The 27,793-nt window shown below is 40.3% G+C and overlaps 1 protein-coding gene across 45 annotated transcripts in view; it reads right to left on the bottom strand.

Annotated features, from left to right (window-relative positions):
• Positions 1 to 27,793, bottom strand: part of ank3 (ankyrin 3) — a 586,147-nt gene that overhangs the window by 186,496 nt on the left and 371,858 nt on the right. For all 45 annotated transcript variants that reach the window (XM_062977313.1, XM_062977317.1, XM_062977314.1 and 42 more), the window contains 4 exons: positions 15,764 to 15,865; positions 14,187 to 14,285; positions 10,350 to 10,448; positions 790 to 888 (listed from right to left, as the gene is read on the bottom strand). In XM_062977313.1, coding sequence (XP_062833383.1) covers positions 790 to 888; positions 10,350 to 10,448; positions 14,187 to 14,285; positions 15,764 to 15,865 — 399 coding nt within the window. The remainder of the gene's footprint in view (positions 1 to 789; positions 889 to 10,349; positions 10,449 to 14,186; positions 14,286 to 15,763; positions 15,866 to 27,793) is intronic.

The following is a 27,793-nucleotide window of genomic DNA, read 5'->3' as shown; positions in this document are numbered from 1 at the left end:
AGTGGGCTCCCGCTGTTAGCCCCAGCTTCTGCCAACCTAGCAGTTCGAAAACATGCAAATGTGAGTAGATCAATAGGTACCGCTTTGGTGGGAAGGTAATTGCACTCCATGCAGTCATGCTGGCCACATGACTTTGGAGGTGTCTACAGACAATGCCGGCTCTTTGGCTTAGAAATGGAGATGAGTACCAACCCCTAGAGTTGGACACGACTAGACAGGGGAAAATCTTTACTTTACTTACTTTGAGAGTAGTTGTTATACTCCAGAAACTTTGTTTTTGGGGCTTTTGCAGTTCAACAAACTTTTTCCATGTTTTAATGACAGAACCAATTAGGAAATAATATTTATAACCCGGGAACAAAAATCGTGTTACACAGTGTTATTTTATTATTTGTCTATATTATATTATAGTAATAAATTCATCTGTTACTAAACAGGAACATGCTTCAGGATGCTGCATGGATAGGAAATGCTCATCATTTGCAGCTGCAGGGCTGTAAGCATAAGCAGGAGCAGTGGTTCTCAACCTGGGGTCCCCAGGTGTTTTTGGCCTACAACTTCCAGAAATCCCAGCCAGTTTACCAACTGTTAGGATTTCTGGGAGTTGAAGGCCAAAAACATCTGGGGACTCCAGGTTGAGAACTACTGCATTAGAAGATTTCATTCTAAAGATCAGTTGCTGTGATTTTATACAGTGGGTTGGTGGAGTGGTACACTTCCCTCAGTCCCATAATTTAATAAGCTGTTAAGTAAATTTACAACTTTAGAATACATAAAAGCAATACTTACCTCTGTGGCAAGGCTTTGACTTGCCCCATTGTCAAGAAGAAATTTAACCACTTCCAGGTGATTTTCTTGGGCTGCCATATACAATGGGGTGAAGCCATTCTGAAAAAGAAAGTACAACAACATCAGCCTTTCTGTGAAAACCTAAGGTTCAGCTCAAGGAAACATTTGATCCTCTCTTTTGTGGCTATTTCACCCCTTAATCTATCCACACATCAAAATGAGATGGTATAGTCCTGAGGTATCAGAAGCACTGCATGTGTAGGATCACATTTTTGAATGTACTTTTTTTCCCCCCACTGGGACACTTTTGACATAATGCCAAATTCATCTCAATAAGGCCATATTATTGCTTGCAAAAGCTTTGAGTGTGCTCTTATATGATGGCATTGCTGGCTCAGCAATCAGCAACTATTGATTTTTGGGGAAAATATGAAAGAGTCAATGCCAGGATAAGTGTGTGTTCAGCTTCAGGGGAGAATTCTTATGAGGCATCTTACTTACTTTTTGTTAATGTCAGCAAATGATCGACAATCTATGTTTCTCATGCCCTGCAGACTACAGATATGAAGGCATGAGAAAAATAGTGGATGTGGGTGGTGATGGAGCCGATAGGTCTGCTCAGCAGCACATTTTAATATATTTTTCTGATTCAGAGTCTCCTAACTATTAAAAGCAGACCCTGCAATCTTGTGGGACAAATGCTAGGAAGAAGAAGAAGGTATTCTATTAAAAGCTGCAGAAGCACTGTTCAACTTTCAACCTAGCATTCCTAACATATTATAAAATGTTGGTTCCTAAATTTACCAAGGTGACGTTAAGTTAATAAAGAGTGCCAAATAAAAGTATTGCATGTTTTAATTTCTCCCATTCTGTCTACATTCTTAACAAAAAAGAGGAAAAGGCAAAAAACAAACACAAAAACCCATTCCTTGCCCATGACTTCAAGATTTCCAAAATGACACACCTCTAGGACCCCTTCTACACTGCCATATAATCCACATTATCCAGATTATCTGCTCTGAGCTGGATTATATTAATCTGCACTGCCATATAACCCAGTTCAAAGTTTTATATGGCAGTGTAGAAGGAGCCATAGAGCGCTTCTTGATTGTGCGCCAGAAATGTGCGCCAATGTGGGTTCCACGCTCATTTCTGTTCCTACATCTCCCCCCAAAACCCAGGCTTTCCTGGTTGGGTGTCCCCATGCTCTCCCACTAACTTCTGGGAGGGCATGGGGCCACCCCAAACTCCCCAGCCCTTACAATTAAAAGAAATCTTACCAGGTCCACCTCTCCAGCAAGCCTCCTTGTGTGTAGAGATGATGCGTCACGAGGTGGGGGGAACAATCCCCACCCCAGCCTCCTGGCACATGATTTTTTATTTTATTTTAAGGGCTTTGGAGGGGGGTTGGGGAGGAGAAGGGTGCCTTCCTCAGTTCTCTGGGCTTTTGGAAACCAGAAGGACCAAGATGGACCTTGGTGATTGACCCTGTGGTCAGTCTGACCCCATTAGACCAAGGTCTTTCAGGAAGATACGGGTCTAATGAGGCATCAAAATAATTTGGGACAAAACAGGGTTTACCTTTCTACCAGAGGTGTTATTTGGATGCCTCCGGTAAAAGTCTGACAGGACTTGCATTTTGGGCCCTGTCTGGAAGCGCCCTTAGTGTGACTAGCTTTTGAGGACTATTGAAGGCTTTAGTCAAGTCCACATGGAGGACACAAAACCATCCACCAGAAGGAGTGCTAGCATTAAATCCCAAAAGGAGCTTCTTCATCCCTCCCTTCCTGTAGGATAGTTTTGACTATCTGATACTTATGTGTTGTGCTCTGATTTATCTTTGTTCTGTCACAACTATTGGCTATTTGGGTTGATAATGCTGAGGAGAAATGACCCTGAGGATCTATTTATTGTTCACTGTCTTATGAGGTCCCCTTAAAGGAATTAAAATGATCAAGGGTCTGGAGAACAAGCCCTAGGTGGAGCGGCTTAAAGAACTAGGCAAGTTTAGCCTGCAGAAGAGAAGGCTGAGAGGAGACATGATAGCCATGTAGAAGGGAAGTCATAGGGAGGAGGGAACAAGCTTGTTTTCTGCTGCCCTGCAGACTAGGATGTGGAACAATGGCTTCAAACTACAGGAAAGGAGATTCCACCTGAACATCAGGAAGAACTTCCTCACTGTGAGAGCTGTTCGACAGTGGAACTCTCTGCCCCGGACTGTGGTGGAGGCTCCTTCTTTGGTGGCTTTTAAGCAGAGGCTGGATGGCCATCTGTCGGGGGTGCTTTGAATGTGATTTCCTGCTTCTTGGCAAGGGGTTGGACTGGATGGGCCATGAGGTCTCTTCCAACTCTACTATTCTATGATTCTATGATCTTGAGTTGAGGCTCCATAAGATACACCCAGATGCCAGATGGTGGTGTCTGATTTTGGTCTCAGGTGGCAGGAGACTCACAGAGTAACTTGAACTTCTGTACAATCCCTGCTTTGTCCCTACAAGTTCCTTCCAGCACTCGAGGTGGCATTAGTTGACAGATGGGTTGCCCAATTAATGGGTCCATGTTCCATGAAGGCCAAGCTTTATAAATTGTACAAAATAAATGTTGTGGTTATTTTTTTTAATTCCACACTGGAATAATTTATTTCTTACTGGAATGTGAAATTTTGACTCTTCGTCTAAAGAAGAGGAAGCGCCTATGGTCCTTCATTCTTGTGGCAGGAAGTACATACTTCAGATCTGTTCATTCCTACGTAAGTGCTCTGTTTCATTTTTTAGGGGAACATCACGCCTGGATAAAGAGATGTCATGTTCCAGGATCATTCTGAGAACTCAACCCAGGTATCAAAATAACCAGATGGGCATGAGATACCCAGCTGTTCCTAGTTAGCTGCATGACAGCTGGTAAAACTGAATGTGGTGTCCAACTGGAAAAAAACCCTGGCTAAATCCAAAGGCACTTTTTCACCAGAACTGTGACAGAACTGTGCTCTTTGCCAGTGTAGGCTCAGACATGAAAAAGAAAACTTCCTGCAACCAATGAAAATAAGCTCTGTTAAGTGGGTTATTCAAGGGGTTTTTAATGTTTGATGAATGCAAACAGAGGATCAGCAGATGTTTAGTCAAGACTTTCTGTGTCGGAAGATCTTCAGTCATCCTTTGCTATTGGCTAGTTTTATCGCTCTGCTGGCTTCCTGCATTTTAATTTAGATTTCATGATTATTTTATTGTTAGGAGGCTACAATGTTTAAATGGATTTTGATGGAATTTTTGTAGCTATTGATTGAAGGAGCTAGTTGAGACCAAATCGCACAACAAAAATGAACTAAATACGTGACACAATAGAAAACTACTAATTCAGATAGGCTTTTGGCAACTGATTGGCTACTAAGGAACAGGGTTTTATAAACTGAAGGCTATTTTATACTTCTTTTTCTGATGTGTTTACATTCAGCTATTGTTTTAGTAGGATGATATGAATAATTGTGTTTCAATATTAGAATTTAAATCATGTGATGAATCATCTTGAGATCTTTGTTGCTGAAGTCATTTGTGAGTTATAGTCTCAGGCCCCTTCTACACTGCCATATAATTCAATTCAAATCGATAATTTGGATTTCTGTGGCAGTATAGAAGGGGCCTAAGTAAAACCTACCATAGTATTTTATGGGGCTGAGAATGAATGACTCATCCAAGATCACTCAGTGGGTTTGAAACAACCACTGTTTGGGAAATTGAACCCTAATCTTCAGAGCTGTAGTACAGCACTAAACAACTACACCACACTGGCTCTCTTTGTTTGATACACAAGGTTTACTGCATTGTTGAAGTTGCTGAGTTGACCCAAATTGTCAAAACAATGTGAGTTCAAAAGGATAAGTCAACTGAAGACCTTTTGGATAGGGAAACCATTTATGGACTTGTTCAGCAATAAAAAAATCTAACAGTGTAGTAATCTGTGTATAGGAATGGAAAGGGAGTCTGACTTTACTGTTTTAGGTATATGTGTTTCTCTCTGCCTTCTTTCTCTCCTTTCTTTTTTCCCTCTCTTTTCTTAATTTTCTGATTGTATTACTTTGCTTGTATTTTCTGAATGTGTTACTATGTGTATAGAATATTGGTGGTAAAAATAAATAAATTAGACAATTAATCAATGAGAAACAAATGGCTTCCTGCATCATGGTGCCCCAAAACAGCAAGCCATCTCCCAGGGAAGGTGAATGTGGGAGAGGAGGGAGGCATCCTCCTCGAGTCTCTCCATACTAGGCTTATCAGATGTGGAAGAAATTAGGATCATGGCCAAGTTAATCAATATCAAAATTGATTTAGACAAATGGCCTATTCAAAATGGCATGAATGGCCCCTTGTGATGGGCTATTTTTCCCCTCATACATTACACATCCACAGGAAACACTTAATGACCCAGATCTGTGAATGAAGGATATTAAGTCAAACTGACCTTGAATAATTCAAAATCATCTCACCCTGTTCACATAAAGAATGTAAAATTGGAAGCTTCTCCCTTTGTGTGTGTCAATGGCAGATATTTTTAAAAGACCACTAGAATAGCGAGGAAGATATATTATTTCAAATTCCTAATTCAAAATGTTTTGTACCAGAACTGTTTTGGATTTCAGGAATACCTAGATTTGGATATAAACCTGAAATACTCAACTTTAAACATGCATCATAATGCACGCATTATGCGTATAGCTTGAAGGTAATTTTATGCAATACAGTAGAGTCTCACTTATCCAACATAAGCGGGCCAGCAGAACGTTGGATAAGCGAATATGTTGGATAATAATGAGAGATTAAGGAAAAGCCTATTACACATCAAATTAGGTTATGATTTTACAAATTAAGCACCAAAACATCATGTTTAACAACAAATTTGACAGAAAAGGCAGTTCAATACACTGTAATGCTATGTAGTAATTACTGTATGAATTTAGCACCAAAATATCATGATGTATTGAAAACTTTGACTACAAAAATCCGTTGGATAATCCAGAACGTTGGATAAGCGAGTGTTGGATAAGTGAGACTCTACTGTATTTTGAATAATTTTATGCATGAAATGAAACTTGTGGGTGATTTCAGAATTCTCAACCTGTACAAGATGTCAGATCTGTCTCCCCAATGGCCAGGTTGGATACAGTTGATACAAGTTATTATCCAATGTAAGTAGAGGCACTAGTCTGTTTTAAACCTTCCTTACAATTACAATTTCAGAGCTTTGAAACGTTATTCTTTTAAAAAAAATATAACTCTCAGAACCAATATGGACTGGAGGATTCTGCTGACAGTTTGAGTGTATGTGTGTATATATATCTGTCTGTCTACACATATAGATATTTCCAAGCTTTGCATTTTCCATTAATACATCCAGTGGAAACGGGATTATATTCTCATTGCCTCATAGTATCCACACTGTTCCAAAATTATTTCAAAACAATTTCAATGTTGGCATTTTTGCTAAAATGCCATGGAAAGTGAGAAGTAGCTTCCAGCATGATGGTTCAACTCTGGTGAATTTACAGTAAGCCCAGGCCTTCTCAATTGCCCTGCTTTAGTTGATAATTAGCCTTTCTAGCCATGTAGCAATGAAGTTCAGATGTTGAAGAGAGCAGCCCTTAAGCGGAAGGGTGTGAATGTTTTGCTCTGCTCTGTGTTACTTGACACTTATAAACACAGCTGACAGACCATTCTGGGTCACAGGAAGACAAAGGCTAGTATTTATCTCATGCTCACTAGTTGACAGCTCGGGAGCCTATTGGAATGCATTTTCAGGAAGGATTTCATTCCTCCCAGACTTCTTGCCTCGCATTCTTCCAAGGAAGACAGCATTCACCCAGACTTCCTTTATTAAGAGCCGGAAATATTGCTAAGACAAAACTACCTTCATTACCTATTCTATGATTCTATGATTTTCAAATACATATATAGATAGGTAGCTAGGTGTTTCCATATTTACTGTGATTTTTAAATTTTCTTCCTCTTCCTTCTCCACATCTACCTTCTTCTCTTATTAATAATATTAATATAATACCATAATAATATAATAATTATTATAATATTATAGGTGGAGTGGGAGCCCCCGCTGGTGCAGCGGATTAAATCGATGAGCTGAACTTGCTGACTGAAAGGTTGGCGGTTTGAAACCAGAGAGCTCCCACTCCCCAGCTTCTGCCAATCTAGCAGTTCAAAAACATGGAAATGTGAGGAGATCAATAGGTACCGCTCCAGCAGGAAGGAAACAGCGCTCCATGCAGTCATGCCGGCCACATGACTTTGGAGATGTTTACGAACAACGCTGGCTCTTTGGCTTAGAAATGGAGATGATCACCAACCCCCAGAGTCGGACACGAGTAGATTTAATGTCAGGGGAAAACCTTTACGTTTTACTAGGTTGAGTATCCTATCTGAAATGCTTGAGGTCGGAAGTGTTTTGGATTTCAGATTTCTACAAATTTTGGAATACCTGGATCTGCATATATGCACATTAATGAAATATCTTGGAGATGAGACCCAAGTCTAAGGACCTCATCAGATGGGCAGGGATAAAGCGAGGGACAGCAGAAGGCACTGCCAGGCTCTGTTCTCTCCCATTGGGTCTGTCTCCTGTATTACCACATTGTTTCCCCCTTCAGATCTGTCTTTGCATGCTACCTTTTCACTTTCTCTAGGTGCATGCTGGGCTCCACTTGCTTTCCGCTGCTGAAATGGAGCCCCATAGAGTCCCACCAGATGTTGACTTGCATCATGTGATGGGCCCCGTAAGACTCCATTCTGGCAGTGGAGAGAAGCCAAGGGAAGGTGCTCCTCTTTGCATCTGCTGATGTCCTAAATCATAGAATCATAAGTTGGAAGAAACCACAGGGGGCATCCAGTCCAACACACTGCCAGGAGGGACACAGAATCAAAGTACCCTCGATAGATGGCCATCCAGCCTCTACTTAAAAACTTCAAGAGAGGGAGATTCCACCACCCTCTGATGCAGCATGTTCCTCTATGAAACATCTCATACCATCAGGAAGTTCTTCATAATGTTTAGGTGGAATTTTTGTCCCGCATTTTGCATCCATTGCTATGTGTATGTTTCATATACACCTTATACAAATAGCCTGAAGGTAATTTTATACAGCACTTTAAATAGCTTTGTACGCATTTCATATATACCTTATACACATAGCCTGAAGGTAATGTTATACAACATTTTAAATTGTTTTGTACATGGAACAAAGTTTATATGCACGGGACACATCAGGAAACAAAGGTGTCATTATCCCAATGACACATGTGGACAATTTTGGATTTTGGAATATTTTCGATTTTGGAATTCTGGAGAAGAGATGCTCAATTTGTGTTATTGTAATAAATAAATGTCACTTGCTGAAGAGTTGTTTGAGCATAAAAACTATCATTTTTTGTTACATGAAATAACCTTTTGCATTCTTATCCAGAAGCGACTCAAGTTGCTCCTGACACGGAAAAAAAAAATTCTTGTCCCATAGCAACCAAGCAAATGCTCTATTGCAGTGGTTCTCAACCTGGGGTCCCCAGATGTTTCTGGCCTACAACTTCCAGAAATCCCAGCCAGTTTACCAGCTGTTAGGATTTCTGGGAGTTGAAGGCCAAAAACATCAGGTTGGGAACCACTGCTCTATTGGAAGCCCATAACTCAAAAAAGGATGCAATAGTATGCTCTGTTCAAGCGTCCCAAACATACTGCATCTGATGTTAGATATAACACACAGGTGTCATGAAAAGTAAACACAGCTGTACCCTCCAAAAATATTTCTAAGCTGCTTTTGGAGTTGGCAGCCATCACTATGGTTATAGGCCATGTTAACAAACATTTCATTTCTCTTTATTTACCCTAGATCCATCATCATTAGTCTAGTGAGCTCAAGATATGTAAACCTCTTCCTGCCCACTTTTTCATACCATGTTTAATTTTATATCCAATTTACCCACCTCTTCCTTAAACTAAACACTGGAAGATATTATAACCTTTCCTTATAATCACTCCACCCTTTGATAATTTTGGTTGTCCTTTTCTACACCCTTAACAACTTGACAGGGTCTCTTTTTAAATGCAGTGATGAATTCCGTAAATAGTATTTCATGTTAGTTCTATTTACATTTGACCTCATTAAGTTAGCAAGATCTAGCTGGCTGCGAGATTATCAATATTCAGTAATATCATTAAGCTTCTCATATCATTGCAATGTCTTCTTGTTCATTCTAGGATCTTTGACTGTATGAAGTCATGCAAATACCTGAGGAATATCTTACAGACACAGCTTCACACAAACAACACTGTGTTTTTCTTGCACTCTTGGGTCTGTTATTGCACCCTAACACTACTACTAAATCCAGTACTACTGTATTCCATTATGCTAGATGGCAGTTTAAGGTTGTTGTTTAGACAACCTCAACAGGAGAAATACTGGAAAAGGCACTTGGTTCACTGGGGACAATCGAACAATCCCTTGTCCTTTTAAAATTCTTCCAACCATGGAGAGGTGCAGGTTTTATCTCACAAATACTAGAGAGTATCTACATCATACAGAATGGGGGACGCCTGACTTGAGGGCAGTAAGTGTGAAAAAGATCTTGGAGTCCTGGTGGACAACAAGTTAAACATGAGCCAACAATGTGATGTGGCAGCTAAAAAAGCCAATGAGATTACAGCCTGCATAAATAGGAGTATAGTGTCTAGATCCAGGGAAGTCATGCTAACCCTTTATTTCACCTTGGTCAGACCACACCTGGAATACTGTGTCCAATTCTGGGCACTGTAATTGAAGGGAGATGTTGACAAGCTGGAATGTGTCCAGAGGAGGGCAAGTACAATGATCAAGGGTCTGGAGAACAAGTCCTACGAGGCTGAAAGAGCTGGGCATGTTTAGCCTGCAGAAGAAAAGGCTAAGAGGAGACATGATGAGGGCCACATATAAATATGTGAGGTCATAGGGAGGAGGGAGCAAGCTTGTTTTCTGCTGCCATGGAGACTAGGACACAATGGAACAATGGCTTCAAACTACAAGAAAGGAGATTCCACCTGAACATTAGGAAGAACTTCCTCATTGTGAGTGGAACTCTCTGCCCCGGAGTATGGTGGAGGCTCCTTTGGAGGCTTTTAAGCAAAGGCTGGATGGCCATCTGTCAGGGGTGCTTTGAATGCAATCTCCTGCGTCTTGGCAGGGGGTTGGACTGGATGGCCCATGAGATCTCTTCCAATTCCATGATTCTATGATTCATATAGATGCCATCTTCATTTCTCACTTGTATGGAGATTTGGGAAGGAAAAGATTTGGGCTGAGCTAAACAAGGACTATGCCCAAATTCTCCCTCAACCCGAACTGGAAGGCATGTAATGAAACAAAATGCTATTTCACAAGTCACCCAGCTCAGAAACCTTCCCCAAGTAATAATCACATGAACATGACCAGTCATCAACACACATTGCATAAGTAAAGAAAAGGACATAACAGATATAAACACACACCAGCTCACATCTTTTAGCACTGAGACATCCAAACAAAGCGGCTTTACCTGAGACTGTGCATTGACATTGGCCCCATTTGTCACCAGCACTTTCACCACTTCGGTCTGTCCCGCCAGAGATGCTATGTGCAAAGCTGTGTTTCCTTTCTGAAATTAGAGAAGAGGACGGAATGTGAAAAATGTTTAAAGCGCCCCAACAGCAGATGCAAGCAGGAAGACACTGTCAAATATGTTGGCAGCATAGAGGATTCTGGGTTTTACCTTCAGAGATTCTATATATAGCCTGGTATTACCAGGGTCTTCCTAACTATGTATTTTGGCAAGCCACTTGTTACAGATTTAGAATAACACATACCTACACATACATTATATTCTTAGGATCGTAGTTGAACAAATACTGAGATAGTATTGTCATTGTGCGCATTCAAGTCAATTCTGACTTATGGCAACCCTAAGTTGAAGCTGTCATTGGGTTTTCTTGGCAATATATAATTTTAGAAAGTATTTGTCTTTGCCCTCCTCTTGACACACAAGTTTGATATGCATGTAGCATATTTTATGCAGTCTGAAATGGTACAACCCAATGGGGCTTCTGTTCATTTGTCTGCCCTTAATCTTGACTGCATGCAAACAGTGCGATTCAAATGAATGATTCAGTACCAAGGAGGCAAATAAGGCAGCTAGTTTCTGTAATTGGCAATATTTATCTCATTTTTAAAATGTCAATGCCTAGAACTGCACCTAAGTGTATGAACAGCAGGTATAAGCAACACCTGGGAGCTTCAGCAGCTTTTCTGGCTGGAAAACTCTACAGCTAAAACAAAACCTTTCACTGCCTGTGTCTTTCCATCAATCAGGCTAATTTGAATGCAGTCTACTAGCATGCAGTACTGGAGCCCCCAGATGGCGTAGTGGACTAAGTGACTTGAAGGTTGGGTTGCTGACCTGAAAGCTGCCAGGTTCGAATCCCACCTGGGGAGAGTGTGGATGAGCTCCCTCTATCAGCTCCAGCTCCATGCGGGGACATGAGAGAAGCCTCCCACAAGGATGGTAAAAACATCAAAACATCCGGGCGTCCCCTGGGCAACGTCCTTGCAGACGGCCAATTCTCTCACTCCAGAAGCAACTCCGGTTGCTCCTGACACGGAAAAAAAAAGCATGCAGGACTGAATAGTCAAATATGCTGGCCTCCTGCCCCTTCATCATTTGTTTCTCTATGGCCATGTATACCAGAGGGAGCTTCTGGCCATCCAAATATATTAGGGCACGCATGGGCAAACTAAGCCCCGGGGATCAGATGTGGCCCCCAGGGCGCCTACCTCAGGCCTTCCTCATTTTCCCTGTCCTCTTGGCATAAGGATGCCCACCAGATCTTGATGCAGAAAGGATGGGGGAGGAAGGCACGCAGCAGCTGAGAGCACTCTCGGACGTCACTTGTCTCACCCTCCTCCCGTCATAATGCTGAGAGGACATCCCGAAGATTGAGGGAGGATTGGGGCAATCACCACATGTCTTGTTTTCCTCCTGGCATAAGGATGGCCCTTATGCCAGGAGGACCACCTGAAGATGACCTTGCCCACCCACTCCTGGTCCCTCCCTATCCCAGCACTCTCCCTCCTGGGCCTGTCCCACCCAGCATGTGCCTGGCTGTCCTCCTGGCCAGGCCCACAATGTGGCCTCAAGGCAAAAAAGTTCATCCATGCCTGTATTAGGGCATAAAATGTAGGCTATAAAATACACAATCATTTAACATTGGCTGGGTTGAGCTTCTGGAAGTAGAGATACAAAACATCTGAAGGGCCAAAGATTCCTCAACCTTGGTTAATGCCAAGAGTAGGAAGTGTAGTGGTCTCCAGATTGTTTTGGCTGCATCTTCCATCAATCCCACCTAAAGTGGCCAATGGTCAGGCTCATTTCCAATTTATTTTCGGTCTTTGGATTTCCATTTGTTATTTTGAGTGCATGTACAGTAGAGTCTCACTTATCTAAGACTCGCTTATCCAAGGTTCTGGATTATCCAAGGCATTTTTGTAGTCAATGTTTTCAATATATCATGATATTTGGTGCTAAATTCGTAAATACAGTAATTACAACATAACATTACTGCGTATTGAACTACTTTTTCCTTAATCCTTCCTTATTATCCAAGATATTCGCTTATCCAAGGTTCTGTTGGCCCGTTTAGCTTGGATAAGTGAGACTCTACAGTATATGTTATTGCTATTTCTCGCTTAGGCATAATTTTTTTTATAAAAAGCAGTCCACAAATCAGGATAACACCACATTCTTGGTCCCTGCTTTGTGTTAATGAAAAGGGAAAATGTCAGAAAGACTCTTTTAACACAAAACTGGTTTTTAAAAGACTTTGTGAAAAAACACAACTTAAATGAAAGGGACTAAACATTATGATGCAGGCTTATGCTGAATTGAACCACTGGTTCACCTAGCCCAGCATTATCTATAATGATAGATTATGACTGTGAGGCATTCATTTTCTCTGTCAACCTTTTCTTAAAAACTGGTGATTTTGAGGTATGTCCTGAGGCAATGTGTTGCTGTTCACATGTTGCTGGTATAGCTTGAAATCATTATTTTGAAGAAGCCTAAAACATTCTTCATCCCAGCCTAAGATTACCTAAGGCAGTTGTAGCAGAGGATGCCCTGAGGTTTGCTGTAGATACTGGCCAACGCTGCAGGTTACTGTTTCATGGCAGCCCCCACTTCTGTTTTTAATGGGCGCATAATCATTGTTATGTCTACTCTGGACTTGTTTCCAAAGAATGCACAGTAAAACCCTTATTATCACATAACCCATATCCACTTACATACACCCAGGGGAACCACACTGTTTCTAGAAATTTGCTAGGTCCTCCAGGCAATTCTATGGAATTGCATTGGAGGACCTAGATTGGAGAGGTATCAGCTCTAGTATTTTGCTAGGTCTTTCAGAGGAACCCCATAGTATGCTATGACTGGAAGCCAACCAGTTTAATTCTGTTCAGTTATATCTGTATTTTCAGGTAATTGCGGTCCAGCAGGGAACATATCCCTCATAGATACTGTGGTCTTACTGTGCTATAACTTCCTAATAAGGATGTTTCTATGAGTCAGGCTCGACCTGTCTTCCTCAAATCTACAAGCTGGATAAAATTCAAACAGGAATTCTATCATTCCCATTTTTCTATTCTCATCCCTCTCAATAGGTAGGTACTCAACTACTGAGCCTGCTCAGAATTCACTGGGACCCCTTCTACACTGCCATGTCTATCAAATCAAATAATCCAGATTATCATCTTTGAACTCGATTATGTGAGTCTATATTGCCATATAATCCAGTTCAAAGCAGATAATCTGGATTTTATATGGCAGTGTAGAAGAGACTTGGGTCAGCAGCCATAGCAAGGTTTTCTAGCAGATCTTGTTTGGCTCCTTTTTATGGTAATGTTGACTAACTGACTCTGCCATTAAAGGAATGCCTTCAGCATGTGAAGCATTGTCTCTGCCTCATCACAAATCACTGATTACAAGGAAAATAGGCATGAACCAGAAATCGGAAGATTACTTTGGGGGAACCATAAGAAGCCCGACCTAGCACTAGCCATGGCCATGTTAGCTTGGGGATTCTGGAAACTGTAATAATAAAAATATTTTTTCCAAGTTCACGTGGAAACTAAAGTCATGAAGACTCATCACCTTATGTGAACTTGCCTATTTCTGGACTCTGTAATCGGTAACACATAAAATATGTCTTTCGTTCCCTCTACTTTCTGTGTCTGACTACAGGCCTGGATTAAAGATTCGCTGCCTGCAGTCAAGTTGTTGACACTCTGCAAGTGTGGTGTCACCATAGGAAAAGAGTACACTATGTAGATATCAGCTACCAACCTTTGTTGCTGCGTCCACATTGGCACCTCTCTGTATCAGTTCTGAAACAACTTCGACATGGCCTTCTTTGGAGGCGAGATGGAGGGCGTTCAACCCATTCTGATAAAAAGAAAGAGGAATGAGAATGATTGATGCACAATGCCAAGAACAGCAAGGAATATGTCAAGAGGCTTAAAGGTCACATTCCAACATAGTGAGAGCTTGCAGAAAGAAGGAAGGAAGGAAGAACCTTTTCAAACACTCTTTCTAACCAATTGTTAGAGTGAAGGAGTGCCATTGTAGTATAAAATGCTACAAATCTAGTCTACTCATCCTTTGGATAAGTATAATCATTATCATCTATTGCTTCTATAATACAATGCACACAGATACTATATATAAAGTTTGGTTGAATTCAAATGGATTTATTCCCATCTAAGAAGGTTTAAGCATAATACAAAGATACCAGTTAAAGTATAATTCCTCTGCATACTTCTGTGGAATATTATTTTAGAATATACTTTCATTTCACATGGATTCATCCATAAGCAATTAATAAACAAAACGTTCAAACCAGGAACTATGTTCCTTCAAAAAAAGATAGTTTGAAATACTAATTTTTCCCTTTGAACCCAAACAGTGGCATTTCAAATATAATTGGCCCTTCACATTTGCAAGTTTAACTTTTGTGAGTTTGATTATTCCTAGATTTAATTAATATGTTCTTTCTAGGAATCTTCAGGTCTTTCCACTTGCATCTAAGGTCAACATCTGCCAGAAGTTCACCACAGAACCATCCTGAAAGACCTAGAGAATCTTAGGCTCCTTCTACACTGCCATATAAAATCCAAATTACCAGCTTTGAACTGGATTATATGGCAGTGTAGACTCATATAATCCAGTTCAAAGGAGAGAATGTGAATCTTAGGCCACTTCTACATTGACATATAAAATCCAGATTATCTGCTTTGATAATCTGGATTATATGGCAATGTAAAAAAGGCCAGGGAAATGCCATTCCTGGAAAATTTGCTTTTTTTGTTGTCAACTGCTGCTAAATTTGCTTTGATTTATGACAACTCATGAAAGAGAGACTTCCAAGTCATCAACAACCCTACTTGGGTTTTATAAATTCAGCTATAAGTATAATTTGTTGAAAAGTATCAACATTAAGTAGAGTTTGGGGCATAATCTCTAGAAAAAAAACTCTTTGATGAATTGCAGAAACTAACAACTAAGATACAGGTCTGAGAAAAGCACTTTGTGGCCTGTTGAGCTGGTTTACAACACAATTCTATGCATATTGTCACTCTAATATTGCAACTTTTCTGCAACTAAGTGGACTGCATCTGCTTTTTGATATTTTCCTTTTCACTCATTCCTTATATGATACATACTTTCAGTGGTGAGCAATTCTGGTGGGAATGAATTTTATTTCTTGTACAGTAGCTAAAATTTAAAGTTAGAGGATGCTAATTATCCAACTCGAACAATTAGTTTCAACTATTGAAGACTTCAGTTATCTTCTGACATTGTTAAAAAGTAAGTACATGTAAGCACTAAAAGCAAAAGAAGAATCAGTTGAATATCTTTACAACCTGGTTGCAAATGTTGATGTCCACTCCATTTTTTAAATAATCAAGAGCCTTTTCTAAGTTGCCTGCTCGGGCAGCTCGTAGGTAACTTGCATTGGTGTCACACTGAAATAAAAAAAGAAAAGGAAATATGAATATTAAAAATCTTAAAAACTGAATTCAGATGACATAGCAATTGCTCATTATGTTTTATAACCAGGCAAAGACATAGATGAGCTGAATTTTTTCCCCACAAGATGATTCATATGTTATATATCAATAATATATTTTATACACACTCTTTTGAATGCAAACTTTAAAAAAACTCCTTTGTTAGATGTCTTCAGTAGAATTAATCTGCCTGATTGCAATCCACATGCATCGTAGTAATCACTCATGTACATGTTAGATGGTAAACAGGAAAAATCTTGGAAAGAAAGAAACACAGCTAGAAAAAGGAAGGAAGGAAGGAAGGAAGGAAGGAAGGAAGGAAGGAAGGAAGGAAGGAAGGAAGGAAGGAAGGAAGGGCAATCTTTTTCTTAACTTCTCAGGTATAACCATTTATAACAAACAATAAATAAACAAATAATAAACAAAGCTCTTATATATCTCAAAAGAAACATACACTCCACATTACAAGTAGACAAGGATGGGAAATACTGAAATACTGTGAAATTGTTCTTCATTTTAAATACTATATTGCCCTTTCCCCCTTTTTGGGGGGCACTACAAATGAGATATATGCAGTATCCTCCCCCCCCCCCAAGTACTTCAAACAAACACTCTGCATCCGTCTGCCACTGGCTCGGCCCGTCTGTCAAATTTTAAAATGCAATGCATCAAAAAGTTTGATGCTTGATATACAGTAGAGTCTCACTTATCCAACATTTGCTTATCCAATGTTATTATTATTATCCAACACAGTTTGCCTCCCACCCTGATCCACAGCTGTTTCTCTAGGCAGCAAAGACTGAACTTTTTATGGATTTAATTTCCAACAATGTTGCTACTGTAAGTTCATTTTATGCAATTCTATTTTTATTTGTAGTCAATTTGTTAGTAGCCAATTTTTTTAGTCAATGTTTTTAGGTTGTAAATTGCCTAGAGCATCTTGGATGGAGGGCGATTAATAAGTAATTAAATGATGATGATGATGATGATGTTTTGAATATATTGAGATGTTTTGGTTGCTAAATTCATAAATACAGTAATTACTACATAACGTTACCATGTTTTGGACTGCTTTTTCTGTCGATTTGTTGTAAAACATTATGTTTTTGGTGCTTAATTTGTAAAATCATGACGTAATTTGACGTTTAATAGGCTTTTCCTTAATCCCTACTTATTATCCAACATTTTCGCTTATCCAACATTCTGCCGGCCCGTTTATGTTGAATAAGTGAGACTCTACTGTATATACTAGACATGTGCATGAAATTCGTTCTTGCCGTTTCTTCCGTGTCTTTCATTTATCCAGAAGCACGAAACAGGAAGCCCCCTCCCCACATGAAATTCAGCTCTACACAAAAGTCTGCTTTCATGTGGAGCCAAATGTTCATGTGTGTGCACTTCTTCTCTTTCTCCTCCTCCCTCCCTCCCTCCTTCCCTCGCCCACACAATGCCCCGCATTCACTCACGGGAGTTGTAGCTGGGCAGCCCCACATCCAGATCTCAGCATCAGGGCAGAAGAAGCCACCGCCCCTCCCACCTTCCCAGGTGTTTGTGTGTGGGGGTGTGACTGTGCCAGGACTTGGCTGTAGGCAAGCACTGAGAGGCACACACAAGCCTTCCAGGCCTGCCTGTGCCCCACTATATACACACACACTCTTTCCAGGGAGAGTGTATGTGTGGTGTGGGGCATGCAGGCAGGCCTGAAAAGCTTGTGCATGCTTCTCAGTGCCTGCCTGCACCCAAGCGGCTGCACACACATGCCCCGCTGTCCACCACACTCTCCGGGGGAGGGGCAGTGGTTTCTTCCTGCTTACTTGCTGAGTCTGGATGTGGGGCTGCCCGGCCATGACTCCCTTGCAGGGTATTGCGGATCGGAGGGAGGGAGGAGGAAGGGAATAAGCTGTCGAACACTTCAGGAAGGGGACCCAGTGGATGGGAAGCCCCCACCCCACCCATAATGGGCTGATTTTCGGGCCCCGAAACAAAACAAACGAAAACAACCCTCTCAATTTTGGGAGGCTTTCAGAAAACTGATCGGGCCCACAAGGAAAGCCGGAAATGAAACGGGACAAGCTTTTACCTGAATGCACACCACTAATATATACATTATATATAATATAATATAGTACAGTAGAGTCTCACTTATCCAACATAAACGGGCCGGCAGAACGTTGGATAAGCGAATATGTTGGATAATAAGGAGAGATTAAGGAAAAGCCTATTAAACATCAAATTAGGTTATGATTTTACAAATTAAACACCAAAACATCATGTTATACAACAAATTTGACAGAAAAAGTAGTTCAATACGCAGTAATGCTATGTAGTAATTACTGTATTTACGAATTTAGCACCAAAATATCACGATGTATTGAAAACATTGACTACAAAAATGCGTTGTATAATCCAGAACGTTGGATAAGCGAGTGTTGGATAAGTGCGACTCTACTGTATATAAACATTTCTTGCAGCTCCACAAGAAACTTTTGTTTCAAAAAGGGCTCGGTGGCTGAAAAAGTTGGAGATTCCCTGCTCTAGATGTTATTGAACTGCAACGCCCCAGGAGCCCTAGCCTAGGTAAGGAATGCTAGGAATTGCAGCTTCCAAATAACTGGAGAGCTGCATGAGACGAAGGGTTAGAAGGCACGATCATCAAGTTTGCAGATGACATCAAACTGGGAGGGATAGCCAACACTCCAGAAGAAAGGAGCAGAATTCAAAACGATCTTAACAGACTAGAGAGATGGGCCGAAACTAACAAAATTGAGTTCAACAGGGATAAATGCAAGATACTTCACTTCGGCAGAAAAAATGGAATGCAAGATACAAAATGGGGAACGCCTGGCTAGACAGCAGTACATATGAAAAAGATCTTGGAGTCCTTGTGGACAACAAGTTAAACATGAGCCAGCAATGTGATGCGGCTGCTAAGAAAGCCAACGGGATTTTGGCCTGCATCAATAGGGGTATAGCGTCTAGATCCAGAGAAGTCATGCTCCCCCTCTATTCTGCCTTGGTCAGACCACACCTGGAATACTGTGTCCAATTCTGGGCACTGCAGTTGAAGGGAGATGTTGACAAGCTGGAATGTGTCCAGAGGAGGGCAACTAAAATGATCAAAGGTCTGGAGAACAAGCCCTATGAGGAATGGCTTAAAGAACTGGGCATGTTTAGCCTGCAGAAGAGAAGGCTGAGAAGAGACATGATAGCCATGTACAAATATGTGAGGGGAAGTCATAGGGAGGAGGGAGCAAGCTTGTTTTCTGCTGCCCTGCAGACTAGGACACGGAACAATGGCTTCAAACTACAGGAAAGGAGATTCCACCTGAACATCAGGAAGCATTTCCTCACTGTGAGAGCTGTTTGGCAGTGGAACTCTCACCCGCGGACTGTGGTGGAGGCTCTTTCTTTGGAGGCTTTTAAACAGAGGCTGGATGGCCATCTGTCGGGGGTGCTTTGAATGCAATTTCCTGCTTCTTGCAGGGGGTTGGACTGGATGGCCCATGAGGTCTCTTCCAACTCTACTATTCTATGATCTCATCTTTATCTGAAGATTCAAGCTAAAAAAAGAGAAGTAATATCGTGTGTTGTAGAATAAGATGATTACAGCCAAGCTAGTAATTCTGGTATCCTTTCCGAAAAACAATTTCTCAATTTTTCCAGCCAGCATGGCATGGCCATGGAAGGCTACTGAAAAGAAACATCTCCAAGTACAGAGAATATTGCGGGTGGGAGGCACAAAACAATACTAATGTTTCTAAGACACATGCACATAATGATTAAATAAGGGCAAGAGTTGGCCTATAATCATATATTTGTTTGTTTTATTCAGACTCAATCCATTACGCCTGTACTGTCCTTGAATAACTAAGCCACTCTTCCTATGATTTATGGAAAATCCTGTCGTAAGTCCTGTGTTTAACATCCTTGCCAAGGAGCTTTATCACAGTCCATGAATCAACCCATCAAGCTGGCCACATCTGTGTTGTAGACCCTGACTCTGAAAGTCAACGTTCCTAAGAGAATTTGGTAAATGAATGTCCTCTACTGTGTAAGACCACAAACCCATCCAAAAAGGAAATTATTTCTAAAGACCCAAAACTGACAACCCAAATCATTCCAAGCAATATACTCATGGCTATGAGGAACAGCCATTTTTACTGGGGGCAAGTACTGTTGACATTATGTCAAACTAGCAGAAACAAAGACTTATTATTTAAAAAGCCAGCATTTTATCAGGATTACCAAAGGTCTTTCAGCATGTTTTTCCCACCATCACACAATGTAACAAACTGCCCATTTGACACAGTCAGCAGGTGGGTAAAAAATCAACATCAGCAGTTTGCAGTCGCTCCTGGCTAGAGGCCGCCAGGGCGGTTTAGAAGGGAACATGGCTTGTGCACCCATTCTCATATCACTTTCTGGAAGCAGGGCTGAACAGAGAAAAAGCCTTCAGAACAAAGCCTTTCAAAAGCCATCAAAATTACCTCAATGGTGACCTCTAGCAGTCATCTAACTTCACATTGATGGTTCTTCCTAATTTAGGTTTGAATATTGGGATTACTGCATTTTAGAAAAGTCTTGGAGCATGAAGAACATTTTTTAAAAACGTTAGTGTAAACAAAGAGCCAAACATTTTAAAATTAAAGGCTGTGCTATAAAGAGTGGGAAATTCAGCTAAAAATCTGACCCTTTTCACAGAATGTGTTGTCCTGTATGGAATGTATAGCAGATGCTAATCTTAACCTGCACAAATCCACAACAGGATTTTCATACAGTACCTTCTTACATGTTTCAGTGGCCCACTGTAAGACAGGTTCTTAAAGAAATGGTGCCATAAGCTGCTAATCTTTTGGATTTTTTTTAAACCCAGGGGCCTGAATATCTAAGGCAAAAACTCTATTGTATCTATTCATGCATTCTGTGTGAGTGTGTGAGCCTTCAAGTCAGCTGTCAACTTATGATGAACCCTTTAATTCCATGGATTTTCTTACGCAGAGAATAACCAAGGTGTGATTTTGCCAGTCCTTCATCTGAAATAAATCTGACAGTATTTGGCATCTGTTGGTAGTCTTCTATTCAAATATTAACCATCACATTATCCTCTATATCTCTATCTTCTTCCAACCCACAGCACCTGCAATCAATATTTTTATTTAGTAACCAAGTGAATCCACTATTCAGTAGGAAACTCGGTACTCAAGGTTCCTCAAAACCAACTGCTACATTTGCACATTATTCCAATCTACTAAACAGTGCATGGTTCACTTCTGGTTTCTTCTTTCCAAGGACTTCATCAGTGCAAAGTCCACTCTATTTCTACATGCTTTGAAGATGCAATCCCATGGATCCCATCAAACAATCAACAACTCATTCTGTGGATTGCCCATAAGACTCTATCTCCGTAATGTGTAGAAATGGGTGGATTTGAAGGATGGACTGGAATTAGCTAAACTCATCTCCCTGCACTTAGAAATGATTAAAAACTGGCATTTTCCCATGGGATGGGAAATGGTGTATTTGCCCGTTTTCAGTTTGTTTTGCAATGTTTCCATGTGGACATGTATTTGGGTGGTCTTTTCATGCTCCTTGATGCTCTTTCTGTTGCCATTACTCCTCCGACATACTGTAGAAAAGGACTGGTAAATAATTATTTCCTCTCTTTTAACTGTGCAATTTTAAAACCTTGTAATTTTGCCTTAGTGACAGTTTCCCGTGCAATTTTTTTTTAAAAAGGAGAAAAACTTGTGATATAGGCATTCCATGTATGATGGAATGGGAGGAGACAACAGATGACTGTGTGAAGAGGAATGAAGTTCATGGTTTAACTTAAAACGTGTATCCTGTGTAATGGGAGTGAGTAATTTCTGTTTTAAGACAGAATGCCATGGAAAGTTGCTGGAAGAAGGTGCTACTCCCACTTCCCTCCTCTAGTTTGATGAGGTCCCAAGTGTGTTGACCAAAGTGGAAGTTGATGAACACCAGTATATTCTTTTTCACAATACATTATGATAAATTCAGAACTCCAGCTTCTTATTATTGGCAAATGCATTTGCCAATATCAGTGATTTTCCCCCTCTGTAGGCTACAGGATGGAGCCCCTGATGGCACAGTGAATTAAACCACTGAGCTGCTGAACTTGCTGACCGAAAGGTTGGTGGTTTGAATCCAGGGAGTGGGGTGAGCTCCTGCTGTTAGCCTCAGTTTCTGCCAACCTACCGTGTTTTCCCGAAAATAAGACAGTGTCTTATATTAATTTTTGCTCCCAAAGATGCACAAGGTCTTATTTTCAGGGGATGACTTATGAAGAAGAATTCACATTTATTATTGAACAAAAAATGAACATTTATTATATACTGTACAGCAGTTGTCATCACAAACCAGAATAACCAGACAAACTGTGAATCCTATCAAGAACGTCTTGTTACTACCATTATTTTCATGTACAACAATCTATGGTACATACATTTATTGATCCTGCATGCTCTGGTATTATGTTTGGCGTGCGTGCTTCCAAACACAAACTTTGCTAGGTCTTACTTTTGGGGGAGGCCTTATATTTAGCAATTCAGCAAAACCTGTACTAGGTCTTATTTTTCGGGGATGTCTTATTTTCAGGGAAACAGGGTAGCAGTTTGAAAACATGCAAATGTGAGGAGATCAATAGATCTGGTGGGAAGGTAACAGCGCTCCATGCAGTCATGCCGGTCACATGACCTTGGAGGTGTCTACGGGCAATGCCAGCTCTTTGGCTTAGAAATGGAGATGAGCACCAACCCCCAGAGTTGGACACGACTAGACTTAATGTCAGGGGAAAACCTTTACCTAGGGTACAGGAGGACTATACATGTACATAGATAAATGATATTTTGCTATGTATAACCAATCTTTTAAAATTACAATGTATATTGGGTTGTCAATAATTGATACATGCATCTGAACAGACATGTGGGTGATCTTCATATGCACATAATGATACTTGTGTTCCAGGGTTAGACATTTTGTTGATTGGCAGACCAGTAAATGGAGCTCCAAAGCAATTATGTTATTTTGGCTCATATGCAGAAAATACAATAAACGCTTCCCCCTATTCTTGGCAATAAAAATACAATAAAAACAAATGACTATTTGCTGTCATTTTATGGCACTCCAAATTTCCCATATAAGGTGATTACCTAACTCCACTTGAAGACAGAATCAACCTTATCTCAACAGGGACAAATACAGAGACATTTTCTCTTTTACCATGTTATGAGTCATGTTCAACAAAGGTAGAGAAACCAAGCACCTGAGACTTGCAATTCATTATTAAGGCCCTGATTTTTACAGTTTGCCCTAGGCAACTCATCAGATTTTGGGAAACCAGGGATTACATTATGTAAGTGGGTCAAAAACCACAACAATTATACCTTTAAAACATACACCTCCAAATGCAATAAACATGAGCAGTAAACAATCCACATTCTATCTCTCGAGTGGATAATTATTTGTGGCATGCTATTATGAGCTCTTGTGCACTGTGCATTTTTTTTCAATTGTTTTAATGACTGGCCTGAAATAGAGAACAGGCTTAGAGTGTCTTTCAGAAAAAAAGAAACACAGCACATTTTGCACCACTTCTCAACCTTTCTCGGAGGTCAGAGCTCCCCCTCTCCTTTTAATCACCACTATATGAACAAAAAAGAGGAAAAGCCCCTCCTTCTCGTGGGTCATACATTATCCAAAACCTTAGAAGTAGGGTACACATGAAAATGAGCTGAACTTTGAACATTTACAGCTGCATTCTCTGTGTAGTGACTTTACACGCCCATGCTTTGAATATGCAGTAATATTCCCATCCTGCATTAATTATAGAGTCCCTGTAGCTGCAGTGCAGATAACAGCACATTAGACATGGTCAAAGAAGTCGCTGAAGCCTATGTGGTATGCACATGGATGGAAAGTGCTGTCTTATCAGAATTCCTTTCTGAAGTCTGTGAATTATCATTGCAAACCGATGGGCCATTCCTTTTACAAAAGAATCTAAATGTCAATATTTCAGATACAAGGCAACATTTGGCTTTCTTGTGTGCATTGAACAAGAACTCAAATAATTAGCACTTTGCATGCAGAGTCAATTCTGCCAATTTTGCATTTTACTTAGCCTGACATGGGAGCACAACCGCCCTGTGAGAAAAGTGGTTGATTTGCTCAAAGCGAGTGAGTCAGCATCATAATTAAGTGGGGGTTTAAACTGGGCTCTTCTGGTTCAAGGCATCGCCAGCTTTCAAATGTGCTGCCCCCAAGGAAACTTATCCTTATCATTGTTTTCCTATTGAGACCCTGTGAACACTGTTCTCTTGTTACCTGAGATGAGGAGGCACACCATGCCTGTCCTCAGAGTGTCCTTATATATTTCCTCTGTGGGCATGGCGGTGGGTCTCCTTCTTAGTGTTGCTGTGCTGCCAGTTGTGTTGTGCTCCTTGAAACTGCTGTCATCTAATGGATAAGCTAGCTCTGGTGTCTCTGACTCACGTCCAGAGAGATCCTGGTCTTTGTGACATTGTAGGGAAAATAGAGCATTTTCCCAGCATGTAACCTACTTGGTGTATATAAACAGGAGAAGCTGTTAATGTGATGGTGAAAAACTGTATGTAGAAGACCTATCCAAATCAGGGATCTTTCCATTGATGAGATCATATTTATCTCTGTAGATAACATAATCTGGAAAGCATTATCCCAACACCAGTATTTATACCTTTTCCACATTACTTGCAATGTCCTTGCTGGCATAACAAGGATTTCTAAATGAGCATTTGGTTGTTGTTTAACTCCCTTTCACCATTTTAACTGTTGTATAGAGAAAGCATTAGCAGGTTCTCTTTTGTTCTGAATCTGAACACATTCTGGTTTGGGTCCCAACTGATATTTTTCATGAAACAGAAGCAACAATCTCATTTTCAAAGGCTGAATTTATTTGAAAACTTTATTGGGCTTGCTGCATGTAGCATGGTTATATACAGGAGGTAGACCAAATGCAGCATTAAACAGATGAGATATCAATATGTGGTATATTGGAATTTGACTTTTGAACATTTAAAAGAAAAAATCTGGACATAAAGAAAACTGAGATAGAACTAAACCAATCCTGCTGTATTACTTAGAATCATAGAGTTGGAAGAGACCTCATGGGCCATCCAGTCCAACCCCCTGCCAAGAAACAGGAAATCGTATTCAATTTGAAGATAAATAAAGTGTTTGGTAATGTAATTTACCCATTTTGTTCTGCTTCATATATTAGACAAGGCCATACCCACTAGCATTTAGATGCTAGCTTAGACAAAATAGTAAATAATCATGAAGTTTGTCTAAAGCTATCACTCCTGTGCTTTCTTATGAAGAAATGATTAGGATATATTTACTTATCCACAAAGCAAACACTGATTGGGTTCTCTCTTTGGAATGGGGAAAAACGTAGGAAGGTTAAAACTTGGTTGTGGGGCAGAGCCGGCCCTAGGTATTTTTCAAGTGTAGGCGAACAGAATTTTGGCGCCCCCTCCCCCAAACCAATCACTGAAAAATAAAAGAGCTGGATAAGCGAAAATGTTGGATAATAAGGAGGGATTAAGGAAAAGCCTATTAAACATCAAATTACATTAATATTTTACAAATTAAGCACCAAAACATCATGTTTTACAAGAAATCAACAGAAAAAGCAGTCTCGACTGCGCCCCCGTATGTTTTGTGCCCCAAGCAACCACTTAATTCGCCTCATTGTTGGACCGGCTCTGTTGTGGACCCAGGCTTTCGAATAACAATTGGCAGCGTTAATTATTATTATGTACGCTGGAACTCAATCGACAGACCCAGTCTTTTGAACTGAACACACCTATCTGTATTTTATAATGTATTTTATGAATACTGATGTAAGTTAATAATAATTTTTTAACTGATTTATAGTGCACTATACAATTTTTATATATGTGCTTTTTGTAAGCCGCCCTGAGTCCCCTGTTGGGTGGGAAGGGCAGGATATAAATATTGTAATAAATAAATAAATTACTCCCACCCAAAGCAGTACTGATTTGGGGCAACTATTAATACTGAAAATGTAAAATGGATATTATCACATCTTGGGTTCTGTAGCCACAGGAAATAATCTTAGGACCTTATCAGATGGAAAGGGAAAAAGTGGGGGACAGTGGGGAACAGCGGAGGGAACTGTCAGGCTCTGTTCACTCGGGGAGGAAAGTGTGTTTTGGGTAGTTCCACCATATGATGGAGGGAGGAGGGAGGGCACACAGGATGTCACGAGTCGCCCTGCACAAGTTCCCTTTCATTGGCAATTGCCAGTGAAACGGCACAGCCCAAAAAGGCCATGTGAAGAAGCCCAGAAATGAATTACTTAAATAAGCAATTTCCAATGGTGGTCACTGGGATTAGTCTGATTTAAAGTCTTCTCAGGTTTATGGAACAAACGATTCCTTGAACATTGGACCAAGGGTTTGCTATTAATACAATAACAACACATGGCAAAATTCAAAATATAGTAGTAATGTAAACATATGATCACTTGTGTATAGTTGTTGGGATGAAACTTACATTTTTTTTTCATTACTCACTCATCATATATTAAATATAAACTTGTTTTCATTTACCCTTGAAGCCTCCTCCCCCAACCTCACATATATACGTTTCAGGAGGGAAAGGTGTTTTGTTGGACTGAACTTTCTCAACAAAAAAAATGTCATTTTCCCTTAACAATTATCACAAGAAAATGCCTTTAGCATTTGCACATTTACAAGACTTGCACAAAAGCTAAAAGGCAGATTTTAAAATGTGAATGGCTACAATGCAAACAAATTGAGGGAAATATGCAAAAACTTGTCTCATCTCAAGGGGGAAAGTTGTATCTTAGATTAATTTAACTTCACAAATAAATACATTGGAACATCCAAATCTGTGTGCTCCAGATCTGCGATTTCCATGAACAGTTGGCCATCATGTTCTGTACACACATTGGCAAATGTCCTGGAGCACACATCAACACAATTTAATAATATGGGACGTGATCATCCACTTTTTTTTGGCATATGTCAGGGTATGAGTGTATCCCGGAACCAAAGCCCTGCAGATCCAAAGAGCTCATTATACATCACATAGGGTATTGTCGAAGGCTTTTGTGGTCAGAATAACTGGGTTGCTGTAAATCTTTTGGGCTGTATGACCATGTTCCAGAAGCTTTCTCTCCTAGGAGAGAAAGCTTCTGGAACATGGCCATACAGCTCAAAAGACTCACAGCAACCCATAGGGGAAATGTTGAAAAGTGTGTAAGAATTTAAGTGCAGGATGAGGATAAAACCCTTCTACAGAGCAAAACAGAAAGATCATCCAGAGACAATCAGGAAAATTAACATTGAAAGATATTTATATTCCTAATAAAAGTTATATATAGCCTCATTTCAAGACTTGGAGTCACATACTATCCTCGAGTAGGACCATGTCTCCAAACTGAAGCTAATTTATGTCTCAGGTTTTGCTATGTTAGTGGCTGAGCATTCTCTTTTTTTAGTCAGCCAACTTGGCTAATGTGTCACTAACCACGGTTCTTACAAACTGATTTGCCTTTTTAAATACTGCAGAAACCAGTTGGAATGCTGGCAACTTGAAATTGGAAGCAAATACTGGTGTGTGTTAGATTGGAAAAGTTTAACACTGGCATTTTCCAACCATTTCTGAGATTGTAGTCTTTTATCTGGAAAATAATCTGGAAAATAAAATATGGGAAGCAATGTATATCTAGCATGGGTTTGCTACTTCTCTGCACTGAATTGGACTGTTAATCTCCACCATCTGCTGACTCACTCAGAAGAAGGTACAAGGTATTTAAAAAGACAGCTGGAA

The sequence above is a fragment of the Anolis carolinensis genome, chromosome 3, assembly GCF_035594765.1.
Source record: "Anolis carolinensis isolate JA03-04 chromosome 3, rAnoCar3.1.pri, whole genome shotgun sequence".
Classification (NCBI taxonomy): domain Eukaryota; kingdom Metazoa; phylum Chordata; class Lepidosauria; order Squamata; family Dactyloidae; genus Anolis; species Anolis carolinensis.
This window is presented reverse-complemented; position numbering and strand designations above follow the sequence as displayed.